Source organism: Puma concolor, chromosome C1, assembly GCF_028749965.1.
Source record: "Puma concolor isolate L17-30 chromosome C1, mPumCon1.1.hap2, whole genome shotgun sequence".
NCBI lineage: Eukaryota > Metazoa > Chordata > Mammalia > Carnivora > Felidae > Puma > Puma concolor.
Window position 1 is genome coordinate 186,740,814 of NC_141674.1, and position 16,146 is coordinate 186,756,959.

The 16,146-nt window shown below is 39.6% G+C and overlaps 1 protein-coding gene across 2 annotated transcripts in view; it reads right to left on the reverse strand.

The window, feature by feature from the left end:
* The window catches only part of SATB2 (SATB homeobox 2), a 192,444-nt gene that overhangs the window by 98,111 nt on the left and 78,187 nt on the right, over positions 1-16,146 (reverse strand). For both annotated transcript variants that reach the window (XM_025934980.2, XM_086719222.1), the window contains exons 4-6: positions 15,508-15,634; positions 14,223-14,346; positions 2,414-2,516 (exon numbers count right to left, since the gene is read on the reverse strand). In XM_025934980.2, the coding sequence (XP_025790765.2) occupies positions 2,414-2,516; positions 14,223-14,346; positions 15,508-15,634 (354 nt within the window). The remainder of the gene's footprint in view (positions 1-2,413; positions 2,517-14,222; positions 14,347-15,507; positions 15,635-16,146) is intronic.

The following is a 16,146-nucleotide window of genomic DNA, read 5'->3' on the forward strand; positions in this document are numbered from 1 at the left end:
CTATCTTGAAAAAAAAAAACAGAGCTTAAAGAATTGAATCTCTAAGAAAGGAAGAAAAAAAAGTAGAAGATATAAGCGTTAATGTGTATGTGTGTGAACAGAAACACATGCACGCACGCGAGCGCACACACACACACACACACACACACACACACGGATTCTGTAGTGGCAATTCTGAAAACACTAGAGTGAAGAGTTTCCAGTCTTTCTGAATCTGGAATTATACTCAAGCCTATTAAAAGAGGACGCTCTCTTCCTTTTCTCTTCTAACAGCAAGTAAATGGGATCTAACAAATGACCTTGAAGCTGCATGATTCTTTTGATGTTTAGCCAAAGAGGATATGTTCAAACACTTCAACAATCTTATTTTAAAAGAAAAACTGAGAGACAACGCTTAGAGAAAAGAAACCCTTCTGAACTATACAACCATGTCTTACAATGAGAAGGAGTTATTCATCTTATCCTGCATAAGAGTTAATATTAATAATATTCTAAAGCAAGTGCCCAAACTGGAATCTAAATGCTGCTAAGAATTTTAGAATTTGCAGAAGAGAAATGGATCTTAATTCAATTTTCAGTGTACTTAATTCCTCCTGGGTAGTTCAACATCTTGACTTTCCTGATAAAATGGATATTTAGCATAAAATGCGCTCAGTCTTTTGTAATCATAAATGTTCTGTCAATGCATGTAAAGTTCATTTCGTCAAAAGCTAACCTTGTAAACAAGCTCCCAAATACTCAAACACCAATAAGCATTACTTTGATACTGTCTCCCTAGAGGAAACCTGCAGGTAGTAAAACAAATAAACTCATCTTTTACTTTTACCTACCCACCATAAATTGTCATTTGAACCTCATATGGGGGCAGAGAACTGTCAGCAAGGCTACGAATACCTATAATAAAGTATGATGGATGATGTCATAATCATTCAAAATATAGACTGGAAGGACCCTTGAACATCAAGCAATTATGTTACCCAAAAATTCCCCAAATCCCCTCAGGGGCTCATAGCATTTCAATTTGAATAGCATTTGAATTGGGTGAGAACACCAGAATGTTTCCAACATTGACATATTTGCAAAGGCAAAATATCACTGATACATTTCAAGGGCTGGATGGTCTAAAGAGCATGCCATTTATTATATAAGAGGCTGTATTTTCAGGACCAGACACAATTCCACATTTAATATATGACTGCCAGTACTACTACTAGTAATTATCAGTATAGCATTATAGTATTATAGCTATTATTTAAGAGGCTTCCTTATGCCAGTATTAACTTATTTAGTCCTCACAGCTAGTGAGCGATTTAAAGACTTTTATTGTTTCCAATTTTCAGATGAGGAGATTGAACCTTGGTGAAGTTAAATAAGTAATTTGTGTAAACACACAAAAACACGCTAGCAAATGGAGGCTAGAGATTTGAACACAAGTCTGCTTTACTGCAGAGTCCCTTTGATTTAACCACGCTCTGGAATTGTCACCAAATAAGCACGTCAAAACTCCATTTCTAAGCAAAGATTTCCTGCTACCACAGCATCATTTCAATTTTTTAATTGGTACTGCAACTGTAAGTGCTGATTTAACCTACAATGACTGCTTTTAAATTTCCATTAATATATTAATGGAAATGATTTATTGATTGAGTTTTTTTTTTTTTTTTTTAAATTTTTTTTTTTTTTAACATTTATTTATTTTTGGGACAGAGAGAGACAGAGCATGAACGGGGGAGGGGCAGAGAGAGAGGGAGACACAGAATCGGAAACAGGCTCCAGGCTCTGAGCCATCAGCCCAGAGCCCGACGCGGGGCTCGAACTCACGGACCGCGAGATCGTGACCTGGCTGAAGTCGGACGCTTAACCGACTGCGCCACCCAGGCGCCCCATGATTGAGTTTTTTAAATAGACATGCCTATCTGAAATAAACCACTTCAAAATATTTCTAAAAATCTTGGTCTTCACAGATGTGTCTTGTAAAAACGATAAACTTCATATATTATGCTAAGAATTTTACTTTAGTTCTAATACTGTCTTTTGTTTTGTTTTGTTTTGTCTCGGAGACAGAGAGACAGAGTGCAAGCAGGGGAGGGGCAGAGAGAGAGGGAGACATAGAATCTGAAGCAGGCTCCAGGCTCTGAGCGGTCAGCATAGAGCCGGACGTGAAGCTCAAACCCACAAACCGTGAGATCACGACCCAACCAACTGGGCCACCCAGGTGTCCCATAATATCATCTTAGTTTTAAGGAAGCTAATTAGGATCTCCGGATGGGAATATTAAGAATCTTACCTTTATAAAAATCATATATAATTTTATAAACACTTATAGCTAAAATTAGCATAAACGCCAAAGAACCAACAACTCACTGACCTAAGAAATTAAAAACGGGCTCTCGAAACAAAAAAGTCAGTTTACCTTTAATCTTCTTGTACTTCTTATACCATCTCCCAAACTCCTGGCACTTGGTTGCTGACACGTTGGCATAATATGTGCTATTTACAATGGATGAAATCATACTCTGAAAAGGAAAAATATATATAATAGTTAATTTTTTTCATAAATGAGTACTCCTTTTGGGGGATAAGAAAGGGCAGATTATAGCCCACACCAAACTCCGTTGTCTTTTAAATCTGAAGTAGTCACCCTCATGCAAACTAAACTATTAAACATCAAATACGACGACCCAAATTTACTCTTTCTTTAACTTGTACGATGACAGTGCCTTCTCCAAAAAAACCAAACTGGGGGCAATGTCAAAGATGGAGGAGGCAGGACATACAGATAAAACACAAGGGGAAAAAACAGTTGTGTTTTAGGAACCAGAGTGAAAGGTGAGATCAGATGCTCCAGCATCGGTAATTCAGATAATGTCTTTCAGATGTTTCTGTTCTGCTTCCAACGGCAACAAGCTCACACAGCCAAGAATCTGAGAACATCCGTGCTACACACTGCAGAACAACATTTAGGGAAATAAGTTAAATTAATATAATTTATAGAAACGTGTGATTAGCACTTGTGTGAAAATTCACCAAATGAAAAAATTAACAGTGCTTATTTTAGAGCAGGAGAAACTAAACATAACACTTGCACTGTATTTCAACCAAAAATGAATCAAAGCTAAAACTTTCTGAGTGTTTAAGTACATGATTCCTTCTTGCTCTTCATCCCCTGTCCCTCCTCAGGTCTACCCTTTAGCTGATTTGTAATCGGGATGAAAAGGAAAAGGAAGAGCACAGAACCTGACCTACTGCTAAAAAATTAAATTATAATTGCACACCTTGAGTGAAATTTCCTACAGATATGTTTTCAGTCAATATGGCATGTTTGGACCAACATTTATGACAGATGTTAACTTACACCTGAATTGACTGTGATAATACAGACACAGATTTATACATAGATTTTTACTTCAGCAAATTCTGTCTAAAAGCAAATGGACATAAACTCAAGAGATCCAAATGACCTCTGTAAAGTTTTATATCTCGCCTTGAAATCCCATCTTTTTTCAAAAGATATGGGTGGAGCAGCTGAGCAAAATCTCAAAACTTCTAATGATATTTTTACAAAGTAGTGGAGATAAAAAAGATAACGATAAATTGAGGCAATAGTAAGTTATTTACCAAGAGGTTCAAACATCAGCAGACAGTACTGCATAGACTCCCATTTAAAAGTTGTGTCGGTGAGCCCACAGAGTCCTTCTTTTTCAATCACTGTCCAGTACTGGTGGGGGAGGGGAGTCCTAATTCAATTTACAGAAACCTCTTTGGCCTTTTCTATATAGCAGATGGCTAACCTCTCCCAGTTGCTGATCTCTAAATAACAATTCTGTTCTCTAAGTGGAGATAGTTAGGAAAACCATTTTTATCTGAGGATCTGAACACAGCCCTGGAAACACAAAGAGCCAGTATCACCTGAGTGTATCACAGAACTACCAGAGCCTTACCTACCGCCTTAGAGGATCAGTGGAATCCTAATCTTCCTGAGGCAGGGTTCTGCTCTGTGTGTTATTAACAAAGAAGTAAAGAAGTCTCTTGGCTAGCTGGGCTAGTTTCCTCTCTGGGCTGAGTTTTTCTCTTTGTCTGTGAAACCCTTGAGGACAGTGACTGTGTCTGTTTCATTCCCCGCCTCCCCCCCCCCCCCCCCCTCCATGTCTAACACAGTTCTGATGTGGGACATCTGAGTCCCTGAAATAGAACAGATGAAAAGGGACAGAGATGAAAATTTAAAATGCCAAACTGAAATGTCATAATAATGAAAATCTTAACATGAAAGCAGCCTAATAATAGATGCACTAGCCACACTGGTGTATAGGAATAATTGCAAATGTACTTGTCATCTTTGTATGTTGTTTATATGAATGTTATCTTCTAGAAAGGCATAGGATATATGGCCGTGATAGGAAACTGAGCTAAATCTTCTATTGCAAAATGGTCTGGAAAGCAGACTAAAATGCAAAATGTCTCAGTTACTACCTGGAGCTGTACCTCAACTTCCTAGCCCATAAGACTAGGCCAGAAACCCACATCAGTGTGGCCCCAGAGAATCCACATTTCCCTCAGTCTTTAGCCTATTTTGTCCTTGCTCCAGATGCATTTCATTGACACTGCACAAGGCCAGAGTCAATCTATGTCGCAAGGAAGTTAATATCTGGGCTTTCATGGTCTCCATCACCAGATTCTATGCTAGAGTCAGGTTCACACAATTCATTTAAAAAAGGAGAAGTTGGCTACCCAGAACCTCAATCAGATTTATTCTTTTCCTCAGATTACCATAAATGAGTTTCTATCTCTACAGACCACACGGGGGAAAAATAGATTTAAAATATGAGTTGAGCAAAGGAATCAGGTAGCAAATAAAGAAAGTTTCCTAGATAATGAGAATCTTTAGTCACTCAAAGGTCTCTCTGAGTTTGTGGCACATTTTATTCATATTAATTCCCTGCAGGTCTTTACATTTAGTTGACACTCAAGCTAGTTCCACTGATAAGGATTTTTGTAATTCATCTTCAGTGAGACTTCAAAACAGAAGAGGTACATCTGGGGGATATTTTAGACAAAAGGTCATGTTACTTCTTATTATTCCATTTTCAAACATGAATATTCTCTAACCCTAAATTAGACTACTACATTCTCACAGTCAGTTTGAACCATTGGGCCTCACTAGAATATTCTCGATACATATTAAGGTCATCTTAGTGTCAATTTGTTTGTAAAAGATCAAAATTTACTTCATTATACACAAACTGAAAGGAGCTAACACAGACCCAGCACATACTTTTACTCTACACGGAATATGTTTTCCAGAGGTCCTGGGGCAGAGAGTCTGCATTTACCACATTTCATCCATTCTACAATCACATTTTTAAAATACTTCAGTGTCACTGAAATTGGGATGCATCTTACAATCAACAGCATCTTAGACCTGATGAGATACAGTTGCTGCAAAAATGGGATGAGTAATGATTAAAATCTCCCCTACTTTCCACTCTGCCAAAAAAAATCTAATTTCCATTTACTGCTTTTTAAAAATATGTATATAGGTTTGTATTTTATATTGCTCTTTTATGTTTTCCAATAATTCTAGAGCAACCACACAATTGGACTTTTAGGATCCCCACTTTTTTTTTTTTTTAACATACGAACAAAGATTTGAGTGGGCTTTTTCAACCAGGAATGTAACCACCTCCTGAGCACACAGGTTGTATAAAGCGATGCTGATACAAATGACCAGAAAGAGATGTGTATTATTCTTTTTAATACTTAAAGTGATTATGTTTTACTGAGGCTTATATTAAAATGACCTTGCATTTACTGAGCAAGCTTCACTTGGCAAGGTGGTGGGCTGTGGGAAGGAGACGGGAGAGCACACATACACTGGGCAATCAGGCAGCCCCTTCAGGTCCTCGGTCACAGCCATAAACACTCCATGAATGGTAATTGTAGACCAAGCCATGCTATGAAAAATATTATGTGTTAAAATAAATAGAAGGTTTAAAATGCCTTCCCAACTACAGAAACTTTTGGAAAATTTCAGGCTCCTTTGTAATTAATCATGAAATCTTAAATATGAAGATTTTAAGTGAAGAATAAAATGTAAGTTTCCTCATTTGCAGTCACTCCTACACATAGTTTGCCAGTTATATTTGAAAGTTATTTAAAAAAAAATAAAATAAGGTATTTGAGGAATTAAAATATACCAGAATCAGTCACTTTAAAGTTTACTGGCCAATTTGAATTTCCAACAGGCCAAACTGCAAGAGAATGTTATACTGTTTTAAACAGATATTGTTTAAACAATAAAATACATCGCTTTAATACTTATTATAGTTAAATAGATTGCCTTGTCTAAAAAGAAATTTTCTTTTAGCCTCCTGAGACAAATTTTAAACTCACTTCTTTGTTTTTGACTAGCTCAGAGAATAGATGTCACCTCTGATATAGTTCCATTTTCGAAACTGAGGGCCAAGAAGCTCAGAATGAAGAAGCATCTTGCTCAAAGTAAAACGGCAATGGAAAACACCATAAAAAGACACTACCACCAGGCCACATTATTCTAGGAGTCTCCGAAAAGAGAAGTTAATTAATGAAAGAAAGGAAATATTCACCACCACCTCCATCAGCTAGTACAAACTCAGTAGCAGATACTACAAACAGACTAAGAAGGTGACAAAAACAAAACATAAAGCTGTGACCACAGGTTCCTTAGAGGGGCTAGTTACAGAGGTTAGAATCAGATAAAACTAAAGAACCTAAAACAAATTTAGGGGCACCTGGGTGGCTCAGTTAGTTAAAGGTCTGACTCCAGCTCGGGTCATGATCTCATGGTTCATGAGTTTGAGCCCCATATCAGGCTCTGTGCTGACAGCTCAGAGGCTGGAGCCTGTTTCAGATTCTGTCTCTTGCTCTCTCTCTCTCTCCCTCTCTCTCTCAAAAATAAGTAAACATTAAAAAGAATTTTTTTAATAAAAAATAAAATAAATCTTAATAAGAGGGGCGCCTGGGTGGCTCAGTTGGTTAAGTATCTGATTCTTGGTCATGATCTTACAGTTCGTGAGTCCGTGCCCCGCATCAGTCTCTGTGCTGATAGCATGGAGGCTGCTTGGGATGCTCTCTCTCTTTCCCTCTCTCTCTGCCCCTCCCATGCACATGTGCGCTCTCTCTCTCTCTCTCTCTCTCTAAGATGAAATAAAAAAACTTAGAAAAAAAAACATAATAGGAAAAGCAAAACATTAAACACAGGTTAAAATGATTTGTACAATACACTTGGAAAGACAGAGACCTGACCACCCCCTTTTCCTCCCCAAGAAAAGAAAGGTAAAATAATTGGATATCCTTTACCACATTCTCCTTGGCTTAGTGAGATTTATTTGTTTGAATAGCAGTGTTAAACTAAGAGCAGCTAAGCTGCAGACACATAATACACTTGCTATAAAAAAGAACATCTTAAAACCAAAGTGAATGGTTACACGTCTGTCAGTAGGAGTGCCCTGTCTTAGCAAGAGGAGCGCCCGAGTGGGGGGCGCGAAGCTGCATCTCATAGCTTCCCTTTCCATGTCTACACAGCAGAGAGCATGATGCAGGCAATGAATAATATATGCATTCTTTGCTCATTTTCAGCTTTTTTATTCTGCTTTGCGGTATGCTAAATTACATATTAAACATGAGATTATAATGATACTTCAATCAAGTACACTAAAGCGAAAAAACTGATTTGGAGGAATTACTTTGTCATGAAAAATTCAGTTAATGTTATCTGGCAGCCTTTTGCTCTCCCTTTCTATCGCCGCTTCTGAGCTATACTATCAGAACTGAAAACTTTGCCATTCTAGTTGAAGGAAACACTTCCCCTGGGCTTTGGAGTAGGACAGGACTACCTCTGAGAGCTCCTCCCCTGAGGCGCGGCTGAGTGGCTTGCTTATCTGCTAGTGGCCCCCTCAGCGGTGAAAGAGGAATGTTGCTACCTGCCTCAGAGGGCTGGAAGGATTCAGAGAGATGATTCGAGTAAAAGGCCTAGCACAAGAGACAGACTCAGTGAGTGTCTGCTCTCTCCTCTCCTTGCAATCATTTCATTCGTTGAAGGCAATCACCCAGCGAGGGATTCTTTTCAGGCTGTCACTTGTAAGCCTCCATCAACAAGAGTCATGAGGTTGGGCCTAGAACTAAAACAAACTCACGTGAAAACAACTTAAAGGGACAGTTGGCAACTGGTTGACACAAGGCAGGATGCATCCCCACTGCATATGTGAATTGAAGATTAAATGAAAGGGACAGTTGGCAACTAGTTAAGACAATACAGGTTCACACAGGTGATCAGCCACTTGACTGTAGATGAGCACATAGTCAGTTTGTGTTTTCTACCAACCCAACCAGCTGCTTGAGTTCATTGCCCGATTATTTTAGCATATTGTAGATTTGTGTTAGTCCTTTAATGATCCCCAAAAGAGCAAGGCTTGCTCAGGATGACAGAAATAATTATCCTACAGTCTATGTCTTAAAAAGACTATAAACACTGTATCACCATCATAGTGGAAATCTAGTAACATTTTCACAGTTCAATAACTTGTGCCAGTCATTTTGTTCCTCAAATATTTAGCCATAAAACCTCAGTTAAGGGCATGGAACAGAGTTTATTTATTTTTATTTTTTAAAGGGAAGCATTTAATTATTTATTTTAATGTTTGTTTATTTTTGAGCCAGGGGAGAGAGAGAGACAGAAAGACACAGCATGAGCATGGGAGGGGCAGAGAGACAGGGAGACACAGAATCCTAAGCAGGCTCTAGGCTCTGAGCTGTCAGTATAGAGTCCAAGGTGGGGCTCAAACTCACGGACCGTGAGATCATGATCTGAGTCAAAGTCGGACAACTGACTGAGCCACCCAGGTGCCCCCAAGAGCTACTTTAAAAAGATATCTATATGTTAAACAAAATAAGCCAGATAAAAAGACAAATATTCTAGGATTCTACTTTTATGAGGCATCTAGATTAAGTAAATTCACACAGCCAGAAAACAGAATAGAAGTTACCTGGGGATCTGGGTGTGGAGAGGGGAATGGGGAGTTATTACATAATGGTTACAGACTTTGTGTTTGGCATGATGTAAAGTTTTGGAAAAATACAGACGTGAGGGTTGCACAACACTGTGAATGTAATTAATGCCACTGATTTATAAACTTAAACATGGTTAGAATGATAAACTTCATGTTATGTATTTTTACCACAAAAATAAGTTTAAAAAAATATATCTAGAGTCACAGAGAACATGTGGATGTTAAAGGGGTTGCAGGAAAGCACTGGAAGGTATATGCATTTGCAAATTACTTGTTCTTTCGTGGCAATTTTAAGTTAACAAGACTGTCTCCTCAGTCTTTCCATTTGATCATCATAATAACCTATGAGGTGGACAAGGAAGGTCCTGTTAGCTCTACTTATTTTAATGGATCAACACCCAAAGGACCTGGGATTTTTTCTTTTAACTCTTCCTTGAGTAAAAACAAGTAAGCCACAGAAAGATGTGTTCATGTTTCCAAACTGGAACGGTTAAAGAAGACTATCTAATAAGAGACCTATGCCTAACGTATGGTAAGTTAGGATGCTTGGGACAGACTATATGTCCCCTTCAGGGAGAGGCTGCAAGTGGTAACTCAGGGGAACATCAGAGGAAAAGGATGAGGGCGTAAGCACCTAAGCACATTTGGAAAGCTGAAAGCAAAAATAAATACACAGATACACAAACACAACCTATCTGGCCAGACAGAGAACAGCTAAATCATGACTTCCCTCCCTTTAAATATATATGCCTCAGCCTGTAATTGTTGCCCTTTTATGGACTTTTCCATTTTTCTTTTCTCCTGCCTTCAAAGGCTGCTCTTTTGAACTGCAGGACACTGGATGTTCAAGAAAATGGATACCGGCCATTGAACCATCATTCCTTTATACAATCACCACATCTGAGAGAGGAAATACCTAATACAGTTTGGCCTGGGGATAATGAAAAATTATTTCAAAAAAAGTCGTTTTTTTTTTACTCATGAGCTAAGTCTGTTTCACACAGTCCACTAACCTACTTTCTGCATTGAAGTAGGTAGTGTTGGATACTCCACTCTCGTCTTCCTAGGTTGAAAGCTGTATTTCTCTCTCATCTTTCCCACTGCATCCCCAACCCATTGCAAAGTGCCCGACTCCTAACTAGGACCCCAGTAATGTTGATGGAATACATTGTTGAATTATGTTTCACCTTCTCAGAACAAAAACGCATTCTTTTTCACGTTACATAGATTGAACCTTAAAAATGTATGCACCTGTTCTATGACAACTTCAAACAAACTAGGTGAGCTTATTTCCACCCTGAAAGGCAACTGAGCTATGCAATTTAAGTGAATAATCTGGACTGTTTAAGGGTAATAGCCGTAGGACTGATGCTGGGGCCCATATTATATGTCCATGCTCACTGAAGACTACTCCAATAAGATGTTCCATAATCACACAGCATACCAGAATCCTAAATCAAATCTCTCCCCAAATTTAAGTAATAGAATTGAGACCTGTTTGACTGAAAATGTACTGGCCATCAACCACCCAATTACTGTATTCAGTGTTTCTAGTTCAAAACATTTTAGAGCTGCCAAGAACACCATAAAAATAATAAAACTTTGCAGTTTATAGCACTTTCTAAAACATTTTTATATTTAATTCATTAAACACATTACAGCAGTGGTTCTCAACCAAGAGTGATTTACTCCCCTCATAGGACATGTGGCGATGTCTGGGGACATTCTGGTTGTCACAACTGGTGGGGGAGGGATGGTGGCATGCTACTGGCACCTAGTGGGTGGAGGCCAGGGATGATGCTAGCCATCCTACAACACACAGGACAGCCCCCGACCACAAAGAATTATTCACTCAAAGATAAACAGGGCCAAGTTGAGAACTTGTGCATCAGAATAACAACTACTTGCAAGGCATATGTTGTGCTGAATGCTGAGGAAGTGCTGGTGGACGAGAGATGGCTTCTGCTTGCGGGGCAGTCCAGCAAGTGATGAGAACCAGCAGGTAGCACTGATAACAGTCTGTGATAAGCGCTGTGACAGGGGTGTATACAAAAGTCCACCAAGAGCAGAAGCAACTGCTTCAACCAGGAGGTCAGGGTACTTCACCAGCAGTGACTTTCCAGCTTGAATTTGAGAGGTGACTTCATCAAGTACAAGAGAGCACTGCATACTAGCCAGAAGAAATCATATATGTAAAAGCAAGCAAGGATCAAACTGAAGGACCCTAACAACACCAGCATTGTGTACAGGGCTACCAAAGCCAGACATGAGCATGGTGTATCTCCCTGGAAGGCCAGTCTCCCATGAACAGAAGGAGAAGTACAGGTAAAGTGATTTTTATGGCATCAAAAACAAATATCAAAAACACAGGTATATGGAGCAGAATATAAATTTTGCATGATTTTTTTTAAATATCACCAGAAGTTGCTTTGTTAGACTTGTAATGCTAAGGGTTGCTCCCACCCTGAGGAATATTTTGGTGACATTAGAGCAATGGCAAATGTTCTAAAGTAATTAATTCCATGTGTCTGGAGCACAAAGAGGATGCAGGTAAAAAGGGGAAGGTGGTGGCTCCGGTGAGAAGTCAGGCTGGATGGTGTCATGTGAACAATTCTTCTAGGCTATGTTAATGCAGTCTGTACCTCTTTTGGGCAGGGCAGAGGCAGTCACTGGAGGCTTGCAGAGGAGGAAATGGCAAGTTCTCAGTGTTGGAAAAGCAGATGATGGGACAAAGGTTAAAAGGTGGTTAAGTCTAAACGAGGAAATGGCACAAAGGAGGAAGATTTCAGATATGAAGGCAGTAGAATCCACAGGATCAAACATTAGAGTGATAGAGAAGAAACTTTTCAGGCTGGGCAACCAGTGGGGGTGGAGGAGGGGGTGTGATGGCAAGTAATGAGAATAGAAAATGGGGGTAAAAAGAGGTTTTCATGGTGGGGATAAAGGTGGTCTCAATCAAACCTCAAGACAACCCTGCAAATTATGTGAAATATGCATAGATAACAATCATGCCCAGTTTACAAATGAATTCAGTGAGGTCCTCAAGGCAGGTGGGCTTGCCTGGGGTCACACACCCAGCAAAAATAAATGAGTGGGGGAGATGGCAGCTAGGGCTCTCAGCTCCCAGTCTAGGTTCTTTCCACTCATGCTGTCTCTCTAGCCACATATTACAGTGATAACTAAACTTGATAATCATGATAGATCAGTGATGGCCAAATTTCCATTGGCTCTAACAGCCCTGGATAAAATTCTGAATTGGTGATATTAAGTTAGGAGCTTGTCTACTTCCAAGTAAAGCCCATTTTGACTTCCATATAAATCCAAGAAACAATTAACTAACTGTGACTGTAAAATTCAGGACAAATGAATTATTTTTCCTAACTCTTCTTTATCCAATACCTGTATATGATCAGAATAACTTCAAATTTTTATTTTTATAACTACATAAGCAATCACACTGGAATAAATGAAAATCCTAGCAATAAGTGTTAGCACCTGGATACATACCTACAGGTAGGTACTGAAGTGGCCTGTGTGAAAGCTGTAAGCACAAGATTAAGTACATAACTGATGGTCAAGAAATACCAGTGTTCCTTTCTACCTAGCTACCTACTACTCAGATACATACCTTCTTGAATATTTGGGGGAAAAAAGATTAATAGTATCTCAGAGGATTTAAATTCTAAAACATGCTCCACAACACACACGAAAAATATTCAGTTCACACCAACAATATCATGTCTCAATAATAATGGCTGATACTGGGGGTGCCTGGGTGGCTCAGTCGGCTAAGCATCTAACTCTTGATTTCAGCTCAGGTCATGATCTCACAGTTCATGGGATCGAGCCCCATGTCAGACTCCCCACTGACAGCACAGAGCCTGCTTGGGATCTTTTCTCTCCTTCTCTCCTTGCTCTTCCCCCACTCACTCTCTCTCACTCAAAATAAATAAACTTAAAAAATTTTTTTAAATAATAGCTGATACTGTTTATACAACATCATTGTATGCCAGACACCAGGCCAAGAATTTATGTGATTTATCTCATTTACTCCTCATTATATGACTTAGAACTATTACTATCCTGGTTTTACTTACAAAGAAACAGGCTTGTAAAAGTGAGGTCATAGAGGCCTGTAAACCAGGACATGAATCCAGATCTAACTGATTCCAGAATGCATGCTCTTAACCAGCAGGCTTCCTGCTTCCCCCCAAAGACTCTATTATCCTAGAACACAGATCAGGGCACATCAAGTTTCTACATTCTTGTCACCTTCCCTTGAACTTGACAGACATGTAATTAGTCCATTGTCTTAAATCAAGTGTAGCAACTCACACAGGAAATGGATTTCCATTCATAGCTTTAAACAATGTCAACCCGAGTTCATTTCACAGCAGTCCTAAGCCGCTGACCATAGCCACCAAAATATTACCGCATCATTAGAAAAAGTGGGTCCCTTGCCCATGAACACAAATGGAAAAGGCAGCCCTTTCCCACTCTGTTCCTTCCTTTGATCTTGTCAACCTCATATTTTTGTGGCTTTAGCTTCTCATCGCTTCACTAAAAATGGAGTACCTCTTTTTCTCATGATATATTTTCATGTGGCAGAATCACAGCAGAAACTATACAAATGTATGTGATGCAAAGATCATCTTTCTTTGCTAGCCAGGGGAAATGCTCAAAAACTAAACAAAAAAAATTAAGATGGGTCTGACATAGTTGACTCACTCCATTGAATAAGTAAAAAAATGAATGGTCTGGAGCCTGAACCTTGGGAGGGGAGGTCTGGATTAGGATCTCAACTTGCCACTTAGCCTACTGAGGAAGCCTGGGAAGGCAAAGTGCTTCTCTGAGTCTTGGTTTCCTGATCGATAAAGTGGAGACACTGATACCTACCTCCTGTGATACACGTGAGAAGTTAAAGACTGTGAATGTGAAATGTTTTCATGTATGCCCATTACATCAAAGCTCTCGGGAAGTGATAACTTCTACTCTATAACAAAAAAACAAAAACAAAAACAAAAACAAACACCACAACCTCCATGTTTTTTCCACCTAGAGTGCAGAGTAACTATAATAAAAGATAGAGGACAGCTGTCTGAGCAGGCATGCCCCTCTTGCAAGAAAGTCCACCAGTGGCTTTCTTCGTTTCCCAGAACCCCACCTGGATATACTGACCTGGGAGAGAGGGCATTCTTTGGCTAATGTGCTCTGGTTCATCTCTTTGAGCAGTTCCTTTAAGGCATTGCGGACTGTGGCATGATTCCACTGCTCCGCAGGCAAGTCTTCCAACTTCGAACAACTGGGAAACAGAGCAAGAATGAACACCATGCAGACCTCAACAAAGGGCCCTGGCTGCAGGGGGTTCTGAGTGTGGCAGTTGCTCCTGGGTCCTGTGCCAGCAGTAGGAAAAGTGCTAAAGATCAGGGTCCCGTGTGGGCCCTACATGAGGGAAGGAGAGCAAAACTGCTTCTCTAGGACTTGGACAAAGCCCACTCGGTCTCTCTAAGAAAAATAGTCACTTCAGATATGAAGAACTGTTAACGATTTAAAATATGGCTTTTCCAATCTGTTGATGGGAATGGCATGGCAATGTGATTACAAACTTCCACAATACAAGTTCAGTTATTGGACATCCCTAACGCTAAATGTAAACAAATGTTCCTTTCAATTCAAAGCGTGAAGGCCCACTCTTCACTCTCATTGAACGATTCAGAGATGTTGCTTTCCTAACCAAAAAATAACTTTTAAGATAGAACACTAAAGCATTCCTAGGCAAGGATGGGGATGTTGGGTCCCCATTAAAGTACAGATTCTCCAAAATGAGCAAATTCAAAACCCTTTCACTAAAGGATAACGTCTCTTAAACCATATGACTTATAGGCACTTTACAATACAAGACTCTGCAGAGAACCTCTAGATTCTTTAGAGGCATAACTTGCTCTGGATGCTGTACCTGAAAAAATAAAATCACTTCCAGAACCTCTGCAGGCCGCAGAGTGTGCTTCCTCGAGGCAGCCACCAGAAAGGGAAGAAAAAGATGTCCAGTGCCAGCACCTTCCTGGGAAGCCTGCTACACTAGCACAGAAGTCAGCCCTCAAAACACAAGCCCAAAAACAGCAGAAGTGTTTATTCTTCAAATTGTATGTGCTAAGTGTTTAAACAGAGAACCCATTAAATTAGGGGCTGTGGAAAGTTCCCCTTTAAGGGCCACAGATTTTTAATGATTTATCAAGCTTCCCCTAGGTTACCACTTCACTGCTTCTGAAAACAAAACATAAAACAGTTGGAATGTGGACTATAAAGATGCCTGGTGAAGGGTCCCTCCTCTCTCTCTTTTTTTTCTCATTTCATCCAGTGTCTAGAAATCAACAAAGACAGGACGTGCTAATCTCTGCAGTGACTCTCTGAGTGACGGAGCAGCTCCACGAGTGCGGAAGGGCAGATGTTCAGAGACACCCACCTTTGTAATTGGATTTTCAACGTCACAACATGATAGACATCTTGCAGCATGTCGGCCACTGTTGCGTCGGGGGCATCTGTCACATAGCTGAGAGGGAGAGGGTTCCACCTCCCCAGCTTGATTATTCCTGCAAAGAGAAGAAAAACATAATAAACACATTTCTGCTATTTATTAAACCTTCTCATTGTTTGTTCAATGTTAAGAAGGTCATTCGATAGTCAACATTCAAGGCCCATTCAGAGATATTTTACAACCCAGTGCAATAACCTATTTCTTTCTGGCCGACAACTGAGTTAACTATACAGGAAGATGAGAATGAAAGGATTGAGGTTTAATCATGGACAATCAGTTCTTTTATGTTTTCCTGTTTCTTAAATTACTTAGAAAACCATACGGATACTTCCTTCCCCCAAAGTCTTGTTTCACATTCTAACTTAAGACTGATGCTAAATATACCGGACTGCTGATTTCATAGACAAAAAAAAAAAAAAAAAAAAAGCAAGCCTTAAGTAAATATAAGATTTGGTTTTGAATTGTACAAGAAAATTCCTGTGTGTGGGCTCAGCACACACACAGTCACATCCTGACTGTGGTGTGATCCCCAGTGCAAACAGCATTTGGAGCTGATGAACCAGTTAG